This window comes from Mercenaria mercenaria, chromosome 16 (genome assembly GCF_021730395.1).
Source record: "Mercenaria mercenaria strain notata chromosome 16, MADL_Memer_1, whole genome shotgun sequence".
Classification (NCBI taxonomy): domain Eukaryota; kingdom Metazoa; phylum Mollusca; class Bivalvia; order Venerida; family Veneridae; genus Mercenaria; species Mercenaria mercenaria.
The window spans coordinates 19,900,002-19,923,981 of NC_069376.1; the positions used below are offsets into that span (position 1 = coordinate 19,900,002).

Here is a 23,980-nt window from a genome sequence, read left to right on the forward strand (position 1 = left end):
TTTTCCTTATATGTATATAGTGGAAACTTTAAAATCTTGTGTGAAACTGCTGACCCAATTTTAAAATAATTTTTAAAGAATGGTTATTGTGTGGCCCGATTTTAAAATGATTTTACTTAAATGGTCCATATGTGTCCATTTATCAAGATTTTTCAAATTATACTGATTCGTCAAAAAAAATGGATGCAAGGGGGCATGGTCACTTTTCCCTATATGTATATAGTGGAAATTAAAAAAATCTTTGCGTGTGAAACTGCTAGCCCGATTTTGAAATAATTTTACGCAAATGGTCCTTGTGTGACTCTTTACCAAGATTGTTCAAATTATTCCAATTCATCAAAAAACATGGCTGCCAGGTTGTGTGGTCACTTTTCATCTAGTGGTCCTCTACCAAGATAATGTTCAAATTATCCCGCTAGGATCAGATATTGCCGTGCCCTGGGGGTCACATGGTTTCTATAGACTTCGCTTTGATATTTGGTATGAAGCATCATCTAGTGGTCCTCTACCAAGATTGTTCAAATTATCCCCCTAAGGTCAAATATGGCCCCGCCCTGAGGGTCACATGGTTTACATAGACTTATATAGGGAAAAATTTGAAATTCTTGTTCAAAACGACAGGGCCTAGGGCTTTGATATTTGGTATCTAGCATCATCTAGTGGTCATCTACCAAGATTGTTCAAATTATTCCCCCAGGGTCAAATATGACCCCGCCCTGGGGGTCACATGGTTTCTATAGACTTATACAGGGACAATCTTGGAAAATCTTCTTGTACAAAACCACATGGTCTAGAGCTTTGATATTTGGTATGTAGCATTGTGTAGTAGTCCTTTACCAAGATTGCTCAAACTATCCCCTGGGTTAAAACTGGTCCCACCCAGGGTGGGGAGAGGGGAGGGGGGCACATGGTCTAAATAGACTTGTACAGGGGAAAACTTTTTAAAAAATCCTTGTTGAAGATACATGATAGAAATTTGGACCACCTGTATAATTTTTAGCTTGACTATTTGAAGAATAAGTAGAGCTATCCTTCTCACCACGGCGTCGGCGTCACACCCACTTTGTAGTTATAACTTCTGAATAATGCACTCAGCTGAATTCGATAGTAGTCCGCAATGGCTGACTGTTGTCTCTGTGCGCGATCCCAGCATGCAACAACTCCCGCGTTGGACTGTATCCCCTGTTTTCATGTATTTATGGAATGGACGGGTTCCACGTCTACTACACCCCCCCCCCCCTTATCGAAAAGGATGGCACTCTGGGGGCTGGTCCTTTTCATGGTCCTTTTCGTACCAGTCCACATTTTGACAGTCTTTTGAGATAAAGCTTTGAAACTTTCAACACTTGTGTACCATCAACATGTTCAGTTTTAGGCAAGAGTACATAACTCCATCAAGGATTTTGGCTGAGTTATGGCCCTTTTAACTTAGATATCTTGGTTAAGTTTTTCGTACAAGTTGTATTTTATGTAGAGTGTTTGACATATGGCTTTGAAACTTTATCACTTGTTTATTATAACAGTCTCTATCTGTAGGCAAGAGTACATAACTCTGTCAACTATTTTGGCAGAATTATGGCCCTTTTTGGACTTGGAAATTGGTACAATTTTTGTACAAGTCCATGTTTTGTCAAAACTATTTGACATGTGGCTTTGAAAGTTTGAACAAGTGTATATCATCATGATTTCTATCTGTAGGCAAGAGTACATAACTCTGTCAAGGATTTTGGCTGAATTATGGCCCTTTCTGGACTAGGAAATTGGTTCAGTTTTCGTACAAGTCCATGTTTTGTCAAAACTATTTGACATGCGGCTTTGAAACATTGAACACTTGCTTATCATCATTATTTCCATCTGTAGGCAAGAGTACATAACTCTGTCAAGTATTTTGGCTTAATTATGGCCCTATCTGGACTTATAAATTGGTTCGGTTTTTATACAAGTCAGTGTTTTGTCAAAACTATTTGACATGAGGCTTTGAAACTTTTAACACTTGTTTATTGTCACAATTCCCATCTGTAGGCAAGAGTGCATATCTCTGTCAAGTGTTTTGGCTGAATTATGGCCCTTTTTGGACTTGGAAATCAGTTAAGGTTTTCGTACCAGTCGATATTTGCCTAACCTGTTTGTCATTTGGCTTTGAACTTTGACCACTTATTTACCTTCATAGTATACATACCTAGTACAAGGACTTTAGCTCAAGTATGGCCCTTTTTTGGACATAGAAATTAGTTAAGTTTCGCATACCATTCGATATTTTGTCTATTAACTGTTTGATATATATGGCTTTGAATTTTTGAACACTTGCTTACCATCATGGTCACACATTGCCATATAGTGCAAGACTTAAGGTGGAATGCGCCCCAAATTTTTTTGCCGAATATTGTCCTGAAATTTATACTGTACAAAATTCAGGATATATGCGATTGAGTTTCGGTTTTACTTTTTCGCCATATTGTTCGTGTTTTTTGCTATTGTGTCAGATACATGGCCCCTGACGTCAGTTTTCGTGCAATGCTGAGTTCCGAGTGTTTTCGGCATTTTTCCTTTCCTGCGCTTTGAATGTTATATAAATGAAAAATACAAAATAATGTTCATTTTGCACACAGAAAATACTACTCAGTGGTATAAAATTCAGTGAAATGAAATTGACGCTTAGGACGTCAGTGACGATTTCGTGACGTCAGAACGGAAAAAATCACATCGGGTTTTGCTAATAATTTTGCCTTCAAGTTCAGTTTATTAAAAATCGACTCGATAAAAAAACGTATAATTTTGGTATGTTGTTTCGCAATGTGTGTACGTCTAGTAGACACATAAATACTTAGGGGTCACCAACTTTAATTTTTCGCAATATAACATAACTTTACCCTCACCCCCACATGATTTGTGGCTATATGACGTTAGAGTAAAAAAGTATTGTGTTTCAACTTACACAACTCACGTTCATGTTAAAAACGAGATGTATTTATTATAAGAAATTTTCACTATATATTCGATCTCAACTTCAGATGCCATGTACTAGTGAAAGGAAACCCCTTTGACAAAATGTATATATTGCACAATTGTCCGTAAGTATTTGACCTGACACTCATCAATCTTCGCTAATATTTTCGGACGTTTTCGTTACTTTACACAGTACTGTATCCTGAAAAGATCTATAATTACACAAATAACCTTTATAGTTAACCGTCTGACTTCCAAGCACGTTACCACGGGTACGAAATTACTGCAGACCATTTTTTAAATTCAATATAATGAAGTGTTACCGTATTTGCTTTTATTCTTACAATGTCTTTTGCAACAATTTTCACAAATTCTAATTGTTTTCTCCTGTTGTATCTATTTTCGGGAGTAATTTGTCTTTTTATCTAAGATCGTTTTGTCCCCGCAGCTACTTGCACATGCGATATTTTTTTAAATCATAAAGAATACTTACGCAGTAGTTATTTCTCTATTGAGGGTCACGTCAGGTCAATGGACAATATATCCACTTTTTACTATCCATTTGTTATTACTATTGTTATTACTATTGATGGTTTCAAAATGCAGATTTAAAGCTTGAAGAAAATATGTCTTTTCTGTTACTAATCTTCTCAGTCTAATGCAAAATGCTAAATTAGCTTTGTAAAAAAAGCTAGTATGCTGTCAGTTGATTTAATTTCGTGAAAATGGGTACTTAAACATGTTTTAAACATTTAGAAATTTCGTTCATATGTAATTTTATGATATGAGGGATTGCCTGATTTTACCAGAAATATTTATGGACCCAAATTGTCGGACTGTTGCTCCATTTCTTATGTATAATCAGTACGAAAATATTATACCAGATCCTCTATCTGATTTGAAATTAATATTTTTTACACAGATTAATTTATTGTGAATCATGAAACAAATTCTACCAATTTAGACATCAATCTCCACATCTCATTCGTGTGAGATTACGAGTTGAGAGAAGAGTCTGTTCTATACGCATAATGCTGAGCAACTGGTATCATTTTTAGCTCACCTGAGCAATGCTCAGTTGAGTTTTTCTGATCACTCGATGTCTGGCGTCTGTCGTCTGTCTGTCCGTCAACATTTAGCTTGTGTATGCGATAGAGGCTGTATTTTTCAACTGATCTTCATGAAATTTGGTCAGAATGATTACCTTGATGAAATCTAGGCCTAGTTCGAAAATGGGTCATCTGGGGTCAAAAACTAGGTCACTAGGTCAAATAAAAGAAAAACCTTGTGTATGCGATAGAGGCTGTATTTTTCAATTAATCTTCATGAATTTTGGTCAGAATGATAACCTTGATAAAATCTAGGCCGAGTTCGAAAATGGGTCATCTGGGGTTAAAAACTAGGTCACTAGGTCAAATTAAAGAAAAACCTTGTGTATGCGATAGAGGCTGTATTTTTCAATTAATCTTCATGAATTTTGGTCAGAATGATTGCCTTGATGAAATCTAGGTCAAGTTCGAATATGGGTCATCTGGGATCAAAAAAATGGTCATTAGGTCAAATCAAAGAAAAACCTTGTGTATGCGATAGAGGCTATATTTTTCAATTGATCTTCATGAAATGCAGTCAGAATGATTGCCTTGATGAAATCTAGGCCAGGTTTGAAAATGTGTCATCTGGGGTCAAAAACTAGGTCACTAGGTCAAATCAAAGAAAAACCTTGAGTATGCGATAGAGACTGTATTTTTCAATTGATCTTCATGAATTTTGGTCGGAATGATTACCTTGATGAAATCTAGGCCAGGTTTGGAAATGGATCATATGGGTTCAAAAACTAGGTCACTAGGTCAAATCAAAGAAAAACCTTGTGTATGCCATAGAGGCTGTGTTTTTCAATTGATCTTCATGAATTTTGGTCAGAATGATTACCTTGATGAAATCTAGGCCATGTTTGAAAATGGGTCAAAAACTAGGTCACCTGGTCAAATTAAAGAACAACCTTGTGTACGCAATAGGGGCTACATTTTACACTGGATATTCATAAAATTTAGTCAGAATAATTACCTTGATGAAATCTAGGTCTGGTTAGAATATGTATCATCTGACTGGTCAAAAACCAGGTCACTAGGTCAAATCAAAGAAAAACCTTGTGTATGCGATAGAAACCTTATTTGTCAATTGATTTTCATGAAATTTGGTCAGAATGATAGCCTTGATGAAATTATGGTCAAGTTTGAATTTGGGTAATCTGGGGTCAAAAACAAGGTTGCTAGAACAAATCAAAGAAAAATGTTTTGTATGTGATAGAGGCTGTATTTTTCAATTGAGGTTCATGAAATTTGGTCAGAATGATTGCCTAGATCAAATTTAGGTCAAGTTCGAATGTAGGTCATCTTGGCTCAAAAATTAGGTCACTAGGTCAAATGGAAGAAAATACTTGTCTACACATTTTTGGTCCAATCTTAATGAAAATTGGTCAGAACATTTGTTTCCATGAAATCATTAGGTCAAACATGTTTTCACTGTTATGGTGTGTTTCTCAGGTGAGCGACCTAGGGCCATCTTGGCCCTCTTGTTTTTAAAGCTACAGCTAAGAGATTGAACCACCTGTATAATTTTTAACAGATTTCGCGAGTTATCTTGAATAATCTTTCTATGACATACTCAACTAGTTTTTTGTTTCTGAAGCTTTAGCAAAGACATTTGTTCAAGCAAGCAACTGAACTCAGGTGAGCGATGTAGGACCACACGACCCTCTTGTTTAAACTGTTGTGTACTATCAAAGTGGCTTTTTTTGAGTTTCTGTGATGGGGTCACTATACTCTAACCACTCTGCTGACAAAGAAAACTCCAGGAAATGCATTTAGAATTGAGCCAAAAGTTTCTGATACTGAATGTTTTATTCAGGTTATGAGTATTGTTAATGTTGCTATGCTAGGTTACTATACTATTATGGAATATTCCTAGTGGCATTATTATATGTCTAAAATGACTTATAGAATGAGGAACATCACAATGCCAAGACCTGGCCCTTAGTTGAAATGATAGAATTCATCCTATAAGTCATTTTTAGCTCATCTGATTTTTTGAAAAAAAATGATGAGTTATTGTCATCACTTGAGCGGTTGTCGGCGTCGGCGTCGGCGTTGCCTGGTTAAGTTTTATGTTTAGGTCAGCTTTTCTCCTAAACTATCAAAGCTATTGCTTTGAAACTTGGAATACTTGTTCACCATCATAAGCTGACCCTGTATAGCAAGAAACATAACTCCATCTTGCTTTTTGCAAGATTTATGGCCCCTTTTGTACTTAGAAAATATCAGATTTCTTGGTTAAGTTTTATGTTTAGGTCAACTTTTCTCCTAAACTGTCAAAGCTATTGCTTTGAAACTTGGAATACTTGTTCACCATCATAAGCAGACCCTGTACATCAAGAAACATAACTCCATCTTGCTTTTTGCAAGATTTATTGCCCCTTTTGGACTTAGAAAATCAGTTTTCTTGGTTAAGTTTTATGTTTAGGTCAGCTTTTATCCTAAACTATCAAAGCTATTGCTTTAAAACTTGCAACACTTGTTCACCATCATAAGTTGACCCTGTATAGCAAGAAACATAACTCCGTCCTGCTTTTTGTAAGATTTATGGCCCCTTTTGGACTTAGAAAATATCAGATTTCTTGGTTAAGTTTTATGTTTAGGTCAACTTTTTCACTTAAACTATCAAAGCTATTGCTTTGAAACTTGCAACACTTGTTCACCATCATAAGCTGACCCTGTAGAGCAAGCAACATAACTCCATCCTGCTTTTTGCAATAATTATTGCCCCTTTTGGACTTAGAAAATCATTTTCTTGGTTGAGTATTATGTTTAAGTCAACTTTTCTCATAAACTATCAAAGCTATTGCTTTAAAACTTGCAACAGTTTTTCACCATCATAAGTGGACACTGTACATCAAGAAGCATAACTCTATCCTGCTTTTTGCAAGAATGATGGCCCTTTTTAGACTTAGAAAATCATGGGTAGGACAATATTTCTATTACACAAAAAAAATCAGATGAGCGTCAGCACCCGCAAGGCGGTGCTCTTGTTAGAACATAATAATGCCAAGACCTAGCTCTTAGTTGAAATGCTATTCATAATTGGAATGCTATTCATCCTATATTTCCATTGGACATGAGATATAAATAACTGTCCTGGCAGAGTTGAAATCTGAAAAATACACATTCTTATATCAATGCTAATAATGCACAGGAAAAACATTTGTAGCAAGCTACCATACATTTTATTCTTTTACAGCTATCTATAACCTTGTCTATCTTAAAATCTCTTTAAAAAGAAAGGCACTATTATATTATTTTTGACGTTATTTTTCTTTCTATTTCCAGCAGTTCAGCATTTACTTGATATCCTAGCACCAGACTAGTTACTCGGTTTACAATCAAATATGAAACTGACAGTATGTTGCATGGTAAGTATCATACATATACTTTCATCATTTAAAGATATATTATGGAAAAAATGTTTTTTATGTATTGTGAAATCATTGATATTCATGGGGGACAAATTTTCATGGTTGAATCAATCCATGAAATTTGATCCCAACGAACAAGTAAAATTCCCATTCATTTTATGTTCACAGAATTGCCTCTTTGACCAAAACCAAGAAATTTCATCCCTGGGAAATTTAATGATTTTACAGTACAAAACCAATAAAGACATAATTGACTTTTCCAATCATGTTTTCGTTAATGTTCTCTATTTATATATGAAATTAATCTCTTTATTCCAAGCAGCTGTTTTGAAAGCAATCTTCACTGAGATTATAGCTGGTTTATTTTTAGCTCGAGTACTCAAAGAATAGTAGAGCTATTGGACTCGCCCATGCATCTGCGTCCGTGTCCATGTCCCGATTTGGTTAAGTTTTTAGCTCGACTAAACTAAGTATGGAGAGCTGTCCTACTCGACCTGGCGTTGGCGTCTGTATTGGCGTCGGCGTCCTTCCACATCCGCACTTTGGTTAAAGTTTTAATGCACTTTCTCTTTGTTATTACTTGATTGATTTACTTCAAACTTAAAATAGTTATTCCTCATCATCACCCACATCATATGGCACAAGGATCATACCACTGGAACCAATATTTCATGATTTATCCCCCTCTTTTTAGCTCACCAGAGCCAAAGGCTCAGGGTGAGCTATTCTGATCACTCACTGTCCAGCGTCTGTCGTCCGTTGTCCGTAAACTTTTACTTTAAACGACATCTCCTCATAAACTGCTAGGCCAATTTCATCCAAACTTCACAGGAATGTTCCTTGGGTGAAGCTCTACAAAAATTATTCAAAGAATTGAATTCCATGCAGAACTCTGGTTGCCATGGCAACCGAAAGGAAAAACTTTAAAAATCTTCTTCTCAAAAACTAGAAGCCCTAGAGCTGAGATATTTAGTGTGAAGCATTGCCTAGTGGACCTCTACCAAGTTTGTTCAAATCATGACCCCGGGGTCAAAATTGACCCCGCCCCAGGGGTCACTTGATTTTACATAGGAAAATCTTAAAAAATCTTCTCAAAAACCAGAAGCCCTAGAGCTTAGATATTTGACATGTAGCATTGCCTAGTGGACCTCTACTAAAGTTGTTCAAATCATGACCCCGGGGTCAAAATTGACCCCGCCCCAGGGGTCACTTCATTTTACATAGATTTCTATAGGAAAATCTTCAAATTTTTTTTGAAAATAAACCAGAAGGCCTAGAGCTTAGATATTTGACATGTAACATTGCCTAGTGGACCTCTACAAAATTTGTTCAAATCATGACTTCGGGGTCAAAATTGACCCTGCCCCAGGGGTCACTTGATTTTACATAGGAAAATCTTCAAAAAATTTCTGAAAATAAACCAGAAGGCCTAGAGCTTAGATATTTCATGTGTAGCATTGCCTAGTAGACTTCTACAAAAAAATTTCAAATCATGACCCCCGGTGTCAAATTGACCCCGCCCCATGGGGTTACTTAATTGTACATAAAAAAATATTCAAAATTTTCTAAAAATAAACCAGAAGGCCTAGAGCTTAGATATTTCACATGTAGCATTGCCTAGTGGACCTCTACAAATTTTATTCAGATCATGACCCCCGGGGTCAAATTGACCCCGCCCCATGGGGTTACTTGATTGTGCATAGAAAAATCTTCAAAATTTTCTAAAAATAAACCAGAAGGCCTAGAGCTTAGATATTTGGTATGTAGCATTGCCTAGTGGACCTCTACAAAATTTGTTCAAATCATGACCCCCGGGGTCAAAATTGACCCCACCCCAGGGGTCACTTGATTTTACATAGGAAAATCTTCCAAAAATTTCTAAAAATAAACCAGAAGGCCTAGAGGTTAGATATTTCACATGTAGCATTGCCTAGTGGACCTCTACAAAATTTATTCAAATCATGACACCCGGGGTCAAAATTGACCCCGCCCCATGGGTCACATGATTTTGCATAGGAAAATCTTCAGAAATTTCTAAAAATAAACCAAAAGGCCGAGATCTTAGATATTTGACATGTAGCATTGCCTATTAGACTTCTACAAAATTTGTTCAAATCATGACCCCCGGGATCAAATTGACCCCGCCCCATAGGGTTATTTGATTGTACATAGAAAAACCTTTAAAATTTTCTAAAAATAAACCAGAAGGCCTAGAGCTTAGATATTTGACATGTAGCATTTCCTAGTGGACCTCTACAAAATCTGTTCAAATCTTGACCCCCCCAGGGTCAAATTGACCCAGGCCCAAGGGTTACTTGATTGTACATAGGGAAATCTTCATAAATTTGCTAAAAATAAACCAGAAGGCCTAGATCTTAGATATTTGATATGTTACATTGCCTAGTAGACTTCTACAAACTTTGTTCAAATCATGACCCCCCGGGGTAAAATTGGCCCTGCCCCAGGGGTTACTTGATTGAACATCGGAAAATCTTCCAAAAAATTTCTAAAAATCATCAGTTTGACATTTGAAACATGTAGCTCATATTACTCAGGTGAGCGATCCAGGGTCATCATGACCCTCTTGTTTAAGATTTACTTCCTTTTGTTGTTACTACAAATAACTTATATTGTAACTAATTGGCATAAATGTTTGCCTCAATGAGGCAGTGTCATATGCAACTCCCAGTCCTTTTGACAGCTGACGGGCTCGACATGTTGCCCGTGGGCATCTAGTTACAAAATAATGCCCCTTTTTAGACTTCTGTATTTATTCAAGTGACAAGGCTGTTGAATAGTCGAGCATTGCTGTCCTCCGACAGCCCTTGTTATTTCTGTCGCTCTCCCAACTCAGTTTTGCTATTTATGTCTCCCCCCCTCTAGGGGAGACATATTGTTTTTGCCCTGTCCGTCCATCCGTCCGTACGTCACACTTCATTTCCAATCAATAACTGGAGAACCATTTGATGTAGAACCTTCAAACTTCATAGGGTCGTAGGGCTGCTGGAGTAGACGGCCCCTATTGTTTTTGGGGTCACTCCTTCAAAGGTCAAGGTCACAGGGGCCTGAACATTGAAAACCATTTCCGATCAATAACTTGAGTACCACTTGACCCAGAATGTTGAAACTTCATAGGATGATTGTACATGCAAAGTAGATGACCCCTGTTGATTTTGGGGTCACTCCGTTAAAGGTTAAGGTCACAGGGGTATAGTAATAAGTGACACATTTGTGACTTTGGCAGGTTAGGCATTTGTCTTAAATGTTAATAGGCAGAATGTTTTTCTTGGCATAGAAAGAGTCAGAAAGTGGCTGGAGCATTAGACACGTGTTTGTGTTTTGTGAATTGATTTTTGCGTTTCAGTTTTCCATGGCTAGATATTGTGCCAAGACATCTTATTTTTATCCAGAATCTGGTTTAGCTAGGGATAGTATTTAAGCCATTAGGTTATACTTGTATTTACTCTGGTCATAAATTTTCATGGTAAATGAAAAAAAAAGTAAGCTTATGGGCCAGAATGTTGAAACTTCATAGGATGATTGGTCACGCAGAGTAGATGACCCCTATCAATTTTGGGGTCACTCTGTTAAAGGTCAAGGTCACAGGGGCCTGAACATGGTAAACCGTTTCCGATCAATAACTTGAGAACCTCTCAACCCAGAATGTTGAAACTTCTAAGGATGATTGGTCATGCAGAGTAAATGACCCCTATCGTTTTTGGGGTCACTGTTAAAGGTCAAGGTCACAGGGGCCCGAACATTGATAACCCAATCCGATCAATAACTTGAGAACCTTTTGATCCAGAATGTTGAAACTTCATAGGATGATTGAACATGCATAATAGATGACCCCTATTGATTTTGGGGTCACTCTATTAAAGGTCAAGGTCACAGGAGCCTGAACATGGAAAACAATTTCCGATCAATAACTTGAGAACCACTTGACCCAGAATGTTGAAACTTTATAGGATGATTGATCATGCAGAGTAGATGACCCCTATTGATTTTTGGGTCAGTCTATTAAAGGTCAAGGTCACAGGGGCCTGGTCATGTAAAATCATTTCCGGAAAATAACTTGAGAACCACTTGACCTAGAATGTTGAAACTTAATAGGATGATTGGACATGCAGAGTAGATGACCCCTATTTATTTTGAGGTCACTTGATCAAAGGTCAAGGTAATAGGAGCCTGAACAGTAACTTCAGGACCACTAGGCCAAGTGTGTTGAAACTTAGCGGGATGACTGGACATGCCAAGTAGATGATCCCTATTGCAGCCAACCATCAGAGTCTCTTTGACTTTCGCTCCTGACCCCTATTGACTTCTTGTCTATAGGACTTTGCATTGGGGGAGACATGCGCTTTTTTACAACAGCAATTTCTAGTTTTCTTCTGTATTAGATAATATAAATCCCTATCCAAAATCTCCAAGCCCCAATTCATGTTCTCCTATCCCCCAACCCTGACATGGTTGAACTTTATTTTTATGCCTCCAAAGGGAGGCATATTAGTTTTCAACTGTCCATCCATTTGTTAGTTCGTTCGTTCGTCACAACGTTAACTTTTTGCATGAAGGCACTTTACTCGCGAACCACTGCACCCAGGACCTTCAAACTTCACATGCTGATAGTACTTATTGAGTACACAACCCCTACTGACTTTGGGGTCACCAGGTCAAAGGTCAAGGTCACAGGGGCCAATGTTAACTTTTTGCATGAAGGCATTTTACTCATGAACCACTGCACCCAGGACCTTCAAACTTCACATGCTGATAGTACTTATTGAGTACACGGCCCCTACTGGCTTTGGGGTCACCAGGTCAAAGGTCAAGGTCACAGGGGCCAATGTTACTTTTTTGCATGAAGGCAATTACTCGCGAACCACTGCACCCAGGACCTTCAAACTTCACATGCTGATAGTACTTATTGAGTACACAACCCCTATTGACTTTCGGGTCACCAGGTCAAAGGTCAAGGTCACCAGGTCAAACGTTAAGGCGCTGCGGGGGCATTTGTCACCATTAGTGACAGCTCTTGTTTATATACTCTTTTCAGATTATATGTTTGGCATATGTTTTAACATGCTTTGCAAGTCCAGCCAAAGCTCCTAAAGGAAAGGAAAAAGCTTCTGAAGTTAAAGAACATCCGGCAAAAGCTTCTAAAGGAAAGGCAAAAGCCTCTGAAGTTAAAGCACATCCATCAAAAGCTTCAAAAGGAAAGGCAAAAGCTTCTGAAGTTAAAGCACATCCATCAAAAGCTTCAAAAGGAAAACGTCTTGGAAAATGTACAACAGATGCACAGGTAATATGTTTGAAAATATGAAATTTTTGTTGTTTGGTATTATGGTTGTTTAGTGCCAAATATGATACATTGATTTGTTGGAAAACATTTACTCTAAGAATTTACATGCATCAAAAATGGCATTCTCTTATGTACCGTTTATTATAATTATATGTATATAGTTATAATAATTTGAATTACTATACATCATGACCTCAGTGTTGTGATACATGTCACAATATCTTTGTTTACAATTCAAAATGGTGGAGTGTATATTTAGCTCAAGTGATTTTTTGGGGGAAAAATGGTGAGTTATTATCATCACTTTTAAAATTGGCATTGGTGTTGCCTGGTTAAGTTTTATGTTTAAGTCCGCTTTTCTCCTAAACTATCAAAGCTATTTGCTTTGAAACTTGCAACACTTGTTCACCATCAATAGCTGAACCTGTACAGCAAGAAACATAACTCCATCATGCTTTTTGCAAGAATTATGGCCCCTTTTGGACTTAGAAGATCAGATTTCTTGGTTAAGTTCTGTGTTAAGGTCAGCTTTTCTCCTAAATTAATATTGAAAGCTATTGCTTTGAAACCATTTGGACTTGTAAAATATATCAGATTTCTTAGTTAAGTTTTATGTTTAGGTAATCTTTACTCCTAAATTATCAAAGCTATTGCTTTGAAACTTGCAGCACTTGTTTGCCATCATAAGCTGACCTTGTATAATAGCAAGAAACATAACTCCATCCTGCTTTTTGCAAGAATTATGGCCCCTTTTGGACTTAGAAATCAGATTTCTTGGTTAAGTTCTGTGTTAAGGTCAGCTTTTCTCCTAAACTAATATTGAAAGCTATTGCTTTGAAACTTGCAATACTTGTTCACCATCATGAGCTGTCCCTGTACAGCAATACAGATAACTCCATCTTTCCTTTTGCCAGTATTGTGGCCCCTTTTGGACTTAGAAAATATCAAATTCATTGGTTTAGTTTTATGCTTAGGTAAACTTTTCTCCTAAACACTCAAAGCTAATGCTTTGAAACTTGCAACAGTTCTTCACCATCATAAGCTGACTCTGTACACCAAGAAATATAACTCCATCCTGCTTTTTGCAAGAATTATGGCCTTTTTTGAACTTAGAAAATCATGAGTAGGACAATATTTCTATTATACAGACAAAAAATCAGATGAGTGTCTTCACCCGCAAGGCGGTGCTCTTGTTTTATGTCTGTTTAGGTATATTTATACATATCTGTATCTTAATGAAACTTTGCATTGGATTTCTGATGATAGTAATCATTCATATTCATTTGCAGTAAGCCCACCCGCTTAGCTCAGTAGGTAGAGCGTCGGTCTACGGATCGCAGGGTCGTGAGTTCGATCCTCAGGCGGGGCGTGTGTTCTCCATGACTATTTGATAAACAACATTGTATCTGAAATCATTAGTCCTCCACCTCTGATTCAAGTGGGGAAGTTGGCAGTTACTTGCGAAGAACAGGTTAGTACTGGTACAGAATCCAGGAACACTGGTTAGGTTAATTGCCAGCCGTTACATGACTGAAATACTGTTGAAAAACGGCGTTAAACCCAACACAAACAAACAAACAAACAAATCATTTGCAGTTAAGTGTAGTCTGTACCAGAGAAAAAATAAAAATAAATATTTTCAACCGTTTAAAACAGTAAAATTATCAAATTAATTTGACTGATATATTCCAGTATTATACACTGAAAACTTAAAATAAAACCCTGTAGCCACAAAATATACTGTTTTCATGCAGTTTATTTGCCTATACTGTGGTACACTTACCTCTGATACACTTGCCTATATGGTATTTTTCCCTGTTGTTGTATATCTGCCTAAACTGTGATATATTTAACTTTACTGTAATATGTTTGCTATTATCCTACCGTCATGCAAAATAAAGGCAAAAATCAAGGTGTAAGATAAATTAAGCTTTATAAGGTCAGCCAGGAAGGTCTAATATGGGGAGTAGACACTCCGTATAAATCAATACATTTATCTGTATTATGCTGTCGTCCATACCTGTAAATATCGACCAGTCGTTAGCGATCGATATTTTGTTTTCGCCACTATCGATTAGCGTGTAATTAGCATATTACCTCATGTTAATCATGGAGCTATAACACTTTTTGTTCAAAGGGTTTACCAGTCACATGTTAAGTGGCGATAATTATATGATCAGAGATTGATCTAAAGGGATTCTGAAGGAAAAACAGCATGCGACTGCATGTGGTGATATGCTTAATTATTATGAACTAACTCGAGCTCACTGAAGAAATATTTTACCACGTAAAGGACCGATTTTTGTTGGATTTGAATAAATAAAATGGAGAGAAGAAAAAAAAACAAAAAAAAAAACTGAAAGTTGAAACTTTTCTTAATCTTGTAGAGCCATAATTATGTCTCCCCCAGGAGACATATTGTTTTTGCCCTGTCCGTCCGTCCGTCCTTCCGTCCGTACGTCACACTTCATTTCCGAGCAATAACTGGAGAACCATTTGGCCTAGAACCTTCAAACTTCATAGGGTTGTAGGGCTGCTGGAGTAGACGACCCCTATTGTTTTTGGGGTCACTCTGTCAAAGGTCAAGGTCACAGGGGCCTGAACATTGAAAACCATTTCCGATCAATAACTAGAGAACCACTTGACCCAGAATGTTGAAACTTCATGCGATGATTGGTCATGAAGAGTAGATGACCCCTATTGATTTTGGGGTCACTCCATCAAAGGTCAAGGTCACAGGGGCCTGAACATTGAAAACCATTTCTAATCAATAACTAGAGAACCACTTGACCCAGAATGTTGAAACTTCATAGGATGATTGGTCATGAAGAGTAGATGATCCGTATTGATTTTGGGGTCACTTCGTCAAAGGTCAAGGTCACAGGGGCCTGAACATTGAAAACCATTTCCGATCAATAACTAGAGAACCACTTGACCCAGAATGTTGAAACTTCATAGGATGATTGATCATAAAGAGTAGATGACCCCTATTGATTTTTGGGTCACTCCATCAAAGGTCAAGGTCACAGGGGCCTGAACATGGAAAACCATTTCCGAACAATAACTAGAGAACCACTTGACCCAGAATGTTGAAACTTCATAGGATGATTGTACATGCAAAGTAGATGACCCCTATCGATTTTGGGGTCACTCCATTAAAGGTCAAGGTCACAGGGGCCTGAACATTGAAAACCATTTCCGGTCAGTAACTTGAGAACCACTTGACCCAGAATGTTGAAACTTAATAGGATGATTGGTCATGCAGAGTAGACGACCCCTAACGATTTTGGGGTCACTCTGTGAAAGATCAAGGTCACAGGGGCCTGAACATTGAAAACCATTTCCGGTCAGTAACTTGAGAACCACTTGACCCAGAATGATGAAACTTCATAGGATGATTGGTCATGCAGGGTAGATGACCCTTAACGATTTTAGGGTCACACTGTTAAAGGTCAAGGCCACAGGGGCCTGAACATGGAAAACCATTTCCAATCAATAACTTGAGAACCTCTCGACCCAGAATGTTGAAACTTCATAGGATGATTGTTCATGCAGAGTAAATGACCCCTATTGATTTTGGGGTCACTCTCTTAAAGGTCAAGGTCACAGGGGCCTGAACATTGATAACCAGTTCCGATCAGTAACTTGAGAACCACTTGACCCAGGAAGTTGAAACTTCATAGGATGATTGAACATGCAGAGTAGATGACCCCTATTGATTTTGGGGTCAGTCTATTAAAAGTCAAGGTCACAGTGGCCTGTTCATGTAAAATCATTTTTTGGAAATAACTTCAGAACCACTTGACCTACAATGTTGAAACTTAATAGGATGATTGGACATGCAGAGTAGATGACCCCTATTTATTTTGAGGTCACTTGATCAAAGGTCAAGGTCACAGGAGCCTAAACAGTGACTTGAGAACCACTAGGCCAAGAGTGTCGAAATTTAGCGGGAAGACTGGACATGCCAAGTAGATGATCCCTATTGCAGCCAACCATCAGTGTCTCTTTGACTTTCGCTCCTGACCCCTATTGACTTCTTGCCTATAGGACTTTGCATTGGGGGAGACATGCGCTTTTTTACAAAAGCATTTTCTAGTTATAATTATTGTTTATATTGTCAGATTTCTACATACAGAAACAAACTTTCTTCTTGAACGCAGAGAATGTTTCAAACGAAATTGTTGTTTAAACTCCAAAAATTAGTTTAATTAATTTAATCTTAAAACTGATGTGTGAAAAATACAATGTATTTAAATTAAAATAACAATGAAATTTTTAAAAAAAGGCCGACAGCAAAGTTTAATATTCCAAACTTTTGGATAAAACTGCAGAAAATCATCTAGGTTTAACACGCATTTAAATGGTGAAGAACAAAGCAATATCATAAACAAATATTTTCAGGCAACAGTTTACAGTTTCGACTTGCTATTTTCATTAAAATATGTCCTAATTTTATTGTTCCATATACTCTGAATCAACAAGGCAAATATCATGTAAAAAACGACATCTTTCTCTCTGGGTAAGACAAGCCTAGATTTAGCCATTTTCACAGGGCGAAAAGTAACATTAATGTAGATATTTTTCATTTAAAAACAGATGCAGGCAATAATTTCATGGCAGAACTTTTGTTTTCAACAAAAAAAATCAATAAATGCTTTCCCAGATTTTCACTGAAAGGACAAGTTAAACTGTAAGGCGTAAGTGTGTGAGTAATAGCAGAATAACCTTCGGCATATGCTTCGATTGGACGACAGCTTAAGATAAGATAAATGCCGCATTCCGGTCCCCGTATCAGTTGTTCCAGGGTCAGCATAGTTGCAATTACCACAAAAAGTTTTTATAATGGAAACGCTCGGAGAAAAGGAAAATAACACGTGTATAGCGTTTGTTCAAGATTTTAGTTTTCTGCATTTAAATCAATGAATATATTGCATATGGAATGGAGTGTTATTGAATAAAGTCATCGAGGAAACAGTTTGCCTATTTGTTCAATTAAGCGGCGTTATGGCATGTGTATAAGTCACGTCTATCGTTTGCTTGGTGAGGATGGGTAATTCGACATGCATCTGAACTTCAGATAAAACTTCACTTGGCAGCAAATTAAAATTATTCATTCATGTTCATCAGAACTGTGAGGTCAGGTACAAAACAAAACAAGGTTAGCCTTTGTTTTTCAGCTTTTATTTTATAATATTTTGGACTTTAAAGACCTATTTGTGTAATTTTGTGGAGGAGTGTTAATTTTTAGCTCACCTGAGCACAAAGTGCTCAAAGGTGAGCATTAGTGATCACCCTGTGTCCGGCGTCCATCATCGTCCGTCCGTCCGTCGTCAACAATTTGACTGTTAACACTCTAGAGGTCACATTTTTGGCCCAATCTTAATGAAACTTGGTCAGAATGTTACCCTCCATAAAATCTTGGACGAGTTCGATATTGGGTCATCCGGGGTCAAAAACTAGGTCTCCAGGTCAAATCAAAGGAAAAGCTTGTTAACACTCTAGAGGTCACAATTTTGACCCAATCTTAATGAAACTTGGTCAGAATGTTACCCTCCATAAAATCTTGGACGAATTCAATATTGGGTCATCTGGGTTCAAAAACTAGGTCACCAGGTCAAATCAAAGGAAAAGCTTGTTAACACTCTAGAGGTCACAATTTTGGCCCAATCTTAATGAAACTTGGTCAGAATGTTACCCTCCATAAAATCTTGGACGAGTTCAATATTGGGTCATCTGGGGTCAAAAACTAGGTCACCAGGTCAAATCAAAGGAAAAGCTTGTTAACACTCTAGAGGTCATAGTTTTGGCCCAATCTTAATGAAACTTGGTCAGAATGTTACCCTTAATAAAATCTTGGACGAGTTCAATATTAAGTCACCTGGGGTCAAAAACTAGGTCACCAGGTCAAATCAAAGGAAAAGCTTGTTAACACTCTAGAGGTCACAATTTTGGCCCAATCTTAATGAAACTTGGTCAGAATGTTATCCTTAAAAAGGTCTTGGACGAGTTTGATATTGGGTCATCATGGGTCAAAAACTAGGTCACCAGGTCAAATCAAAGGAAAAGCTTGTTAACACTGTAAAGGCGGCATTTTTGACTATACCTTCATGAAACTTGGTCAGAATGTTAATATTGGTGATCTTAAGGTCCAGTTCTTATCTGGGTCATATAGGATTAAAAACTAGGTCACCCGGTCAAATCAAAGGAAAAGCTAGTTAACACTATAGGCCACATTTATGACCATATCTTAATGAAACTTGATCAGAATTTTTATCTTGATGATCTTTAGGTCAAGTTTAAATCTGGGTCAGCTGGGGTCAAAAACTAGGTCACTAAGTCAAATCAAAGAAAAAGCTTGTTAACACTCTAGAGGCCACATTTGTGACTGTATCTTCATAAAACTTAGTCAGAATATTAATCTTGATGATCTTTAGGTCAAGTTTGAATCTGGGTCATGTTGGGTCAAAAACTAGGTCACGGGGTCAAATCAAAAGAAAAGCTAGTTAACACTTTAGAGGCCACATTTATGAACATATCTTGATGAAACTTGGTCAGAATGTTGATCTTTAGGTCATTAGGTCAGGTGAGCGATATAGGGCCTTCATGGCCCTCTTGTTAAATTTTTATGCAAGGCAGACTCAGATCTACATGTAGTAAAATTTTAATTTTAGAATGATTTAAGATCAGAAGATAGGGTAAATAGAACATTAGGTTATTGTCTTATAAATTTAAATTTATTAAGTTCGTCTATGAAAAAATAAAAGTCTCGGCAGACTTTAATATTTTCTGTAACTCACTTTTTAAATTTAATTTTATAAGACAGTAATCTAATATTCTCTATATATTATGATATGACTGCCTTAGTATAATACTACCTATTCTGTGATATATTTGCTTATACTGTGGTAAATCAGCATATACTATGATGCCAGTAATCTTGGATATCTGCCTATACTGTGGTATATTTGCATATACTATGATATATCTGCCTGTACTCTCTATCCATACTCTTGTTTATCTCATAATATCTGCCTATAGTGTAGTATATCTACATAAATATATACTGTGACATATCTGCCTAAACTGTGATATATCTACCTGTACTATGATAAATTTGCCTATACTGTGATATATCATTCTGTCTATACTGTAATATATAGTGGATATTACATGGGTGCCTTTTCATACTGAATTTAATTAACAAGTTGAATAAAATGATAAAATGTGAGGCTCTGCCGAGCATTTTATCAATTTTATTCAACGAGTTTAATAAATTCAATCCGGAAAGTCACAAATGTAATATCCTTTTTATCACATGTTATCGTTTCCTGTCGAAATATCAACAAATCTACTTTCTTTTGGTATATAAACAAGTCAATTTGACCAGCGTCTCCTATACTGTAAATGACGTCGACGTCAAAGCTTTATTACACTAGTGTATTATCATTTTTTAAGCTCATCTGATTTTTGATAAAAATAATGATTATTGTATCACTGAGCGTATCTCGCGTCGCCGTCGCGGTGAGTGCGACTCTGCGTCGGCGTTGCCTGGTGAAGTTTTATTTTTAGGTCACTTTTCTCCTAAAATTTCCCACGCTATTGCTTTGTAAATTGGAAATATCTTTTTCACATCATTAGCAAAGAACCCTGTATAGCAAGATATCTATAATCCATCTTGCTTTATGCAAGATTTTGGCCCCTTTTTATTATGAAATAATCGATTTCTTGGTTAAGTTTATTGTTAGGTCAACTTTCTCCCATACTGTCAAAGCTATTGCTTTGAAACTTGGAATACTTGTTCACCAATAAGATGACCCTGTACAGCAAGAAACTAACCCATCGTTCTTGTTGCATGATTTATTGCCCCTTTGACTTAGAAAATCAGATTTCTTTTAAGTTTAGTTTAGGTCGCTTTTATCCTAACCTATCCAACGCTATTGCTTTAAACTTGCAAAAACTATTGGTTCACATATCATAGTTGACCATGTAACAGCAATAAACATACTCCATCTGCTTTTGCAAGATTTTATGGCCCCTGTTTGTACTTAGATAATTTCAGATTGTTTGTTAAGTTTTATGTTAGGTAACTTTTTCTCTATATATATTCAAGCTAAATTTCTTGAAACTCGCAATCTTGTTCACCATCATAAGCTGACTGTTACAGCAAGCCAGGTAACTCTCATCTGATTTTTTGCAAATTATTATGCCCTTTTTTGACTTAGAAAATCATTTTTTGGTTTTATTTATGTTTAAGTCAATTTTCCACATTAAACTATCTAAGCTATTGCTTTAAAATCTTGCACCGTTTTTCCATATAAGTGACACTGTACATCAGTAAACATAACTTATCTGCATTTTGCAAGAATGATTGGCCCTTTTTGATTAGAAAATCCAATGGTAGACAATATTTCTATTACAAAAAAAAACGATTAGCGCAGCACCCGCAAGTGGTGGCTCATTGTTAAATGCTTTAGTACTACTCAGCGATGTCAAAATGTGATATCTACATAAATATATATATCAACATCATAATCTCGCGTTCATCACTAATTTCCGTATTTGAGTTGCACACTACGTGGTGTTTTACCGGGAAGTTCGTGACCTATTTTACTCATGCTGGCGAAAAATGTTCCTACCTGCATTTACATTGCTAAATATCTGTCAAGATTTATTAAAATCGTATTTTTCACATATTTATTGCAAAAATCCATGAATTAAGCAAATATTTGCAGTGTTTATAAGTTTGTCTACCAGCTGATCAGCATTTGTCCTCATTAATTATGCAAATGAAGTCCCGCCTATAGGTTAGAGGACACAAAATTTTACGTAACATCCCCCAGCTACAGAAAAATGAATAAAATATCGGTATCAGGCGAAACATCAAAACGTCTTTAACTCGACAGATTTTAAGAGGGAGGAAGGGATGGGGGCCCCCTGACCATCTCCTCAAAATACACCCATGATACTGAGCAGTGAATTTTAACATGTTAGATAACTATCAAACAGAAAATATTAAGTAATAGTACGATTCTTAGGCTCCGCTACATTATGACCACGCCCGCGACCTTGTGATTTACTTGCAAAATATCTGATGTGTCTGCTGCACAGAGGAGAATATTTTCGATAGTGCCAATGTAAACAGATAATATAAAATGTTTAAATTGGCGTTTAATGACTTTTGAGTGTTCCTGTTAGTTTGACTTAGATAGTTTTTCAATGTTTGAATTATATTTAGTGTTTTTTAACCTATGATAGTTTGATTGACACAATTGTTGACCTATACCGCGACATTAGTGATGTGACGTCACACGATAACAATGGCTGACTGTTGTTGTTCAAAGTACACATGGATGTTTCTTGAATGATATCTTATTCATTTTCACACAGTTATTCATGCATATGACATGAAATATTGTGGTAAAGACAAGAAATACACTGTTGTGTTGTTTCTTTTTTAATGTAGTTACGTCGAATGTCAAGTACCACGACATTACAGATGAACAGTATACTGTGAGATATCTGCCTGTAATATGATATATCTGCTTGTACTGTGATAAATTTGCCTATACTGTAATATATCTGTCTATACTGTAGTATATCTACATAAATGTATGCTGTGACAATATCTGCATATACTATGATATATCTGCCTGTACTGTGATAAATTTGCCTATACTGGTATGGTATATATCTGCCTAGTATACTGTGATAAATTTGCATATAGATACTGCGATATATCTGCCCAACCTCCAAGTAGGAATATTGGCAAATCATCCCTGCCTCCAAAAAGCATTTTAAAAGTACTATAGGGGTCTTTTTGGTGTCAAGAATGTGCATTCACATGTGGATTAAGTAAACAGTATATAAAGACTTGACTTACTATTTAGATGATTAGGCAGTTGTGGGAGATGTGCGCTTTTCTCAAAAGAATCTCTAGTTATTTTTGAGTTTGAACCCTGGCATGGCATATGTTCTCCGTGCCAATTTGATAGAAGACATTGTGTCTGAAATCATTTGTCCTCCATCTCTGATTTGTGTGGGGAAGTTGGCAGTTACTTGCGAAGAACAGGTTAACACTGGTATAGAATACAAGAATACTAACTGCCAGCCATTACATAACTGAAATACTGTTGAAAAGCAGCGTAAAACCCAAAACAAACAAACTTTGTATAACTCAGCTGAAATATATGAAAGCAGTGCCTACTGTACCAGATAAGGGAAGTATAAATATGTTACACTGTGTTAGAGTTTGATATCTGCCACATGTTTCACTTTGTATCTGCCTGAATTGTGATGTGTTTGCTCATTAAGGCTATCTGATATTTTTGCCTATGATATTGTATATCTGGGTATACTGTGATATATTTACCTGTACTTTCGAATATTTCAGTGCCCGCCAGGTTTTGTTTGTTCAGAAGTTAGGACCGGTAAAAGCAAGAAGGGTCGCAGTGGGAAGAAATGTTATCCTGGTAAGTAATTTATAACACATTGCTTCCTGAATGAAATTTAGTGCCTAACAGATACTGACATGCCATTTTTGGCTCATCTGATTTTTTGAAAAACGAGTTATTGCCATCTCTTGATCGGTGTTGGCGTCGGCAAAGCTATTGCTTTGAAACTTGCAACACTTGTTCACCATCAATAGCTGACCCTGTACAGCAAGAAACATAACTCCATCCTGCTTTTTGCAAGAATTATGGCCCCTTTTGGACTTAGAAAATCAGATTTCTTGGTTAAAACTTGTGTTTAGGTCAGCTTTTCTCCTAAACTATCAAAGCTATTGCTTTAAAACTTGCAACACTTGTTCACCATCACAAGCCGACCCCATACAGCAAGAAACATTACTCCATCCTGCTTTTTGTAAGAATTATGGCCCCTTTTGGACTTAGAAAATATCAGATTTCTTGGTTAAGTTTTATGTTTCGGTCAACTTTTCTCCTAAACTATCAAAGCTATTGCTTTGAAACTTGCAACACCTGTTCACCATCGTAAGCTGACCCTATTCAGCAAGAAACATAACTCCATCATTCTTTTTGCAAGAATTATGGCCCCTTTTTTACTTAGAAAATCAGATTTCTTGGTTAAAACTTGTGTTTAGGTCAGCTTTTCTCCTAAACTATCAAAGCTATTGTTTTAAGGTATTAGGCCCCTAATAGAAATGTTTAAAAAGTGGCATTTGCTGGGTATGTTCTTACAGTTGACCATGCTTCGCACTTAATTGCTAATTTTTAAAAACTTTTACCGTGCCATTTTTTATAAATTTT

At 36.8% G+C, this 23,980-nt stretch overlaps 1 protein-coding gene across 11 annotated transcripts in view; it reads left to right on the forward strand.

Annotated features, from left to right (window-relative positions):
• LOC128549520 (fibropellin-1-like) overlaps positions 1-23,980 on the forward strand; it is a 201,733-nt gene that overhangs the window by 157,641 nt on the left and 20,112 nt on the right. For 9 of the 11 annotated variants that reach the window (XM_053526306.1, XM_053526305.1, XM_053526307.1 and 6 more), the window contains 4 exons: positions 7,329-7,411; positions 12,468-12,713; positions 19,388-19,411; positions 23,107-23,185. In XM_053526306.1, the coding sequence (XP_053382281.1) occupies positions 7,388-7,411; positions 12,468-12,713; positions 19,388-19,411; positions 23,107-23,185 (373 nt within the window). In that variant the 5' untranslated portion in view covers positions 7,329-7,387. The remainder of the gene's footprint in view (positions 1-7,328; positions 7,412-12,467; positions 12,714-19,387; positions 19,412-23,106; positions 23,186-23,980) is intronic. The other 2 variants (XM_053526308.1, XM_053526313.1) reach the window with 2 other exon arrangements.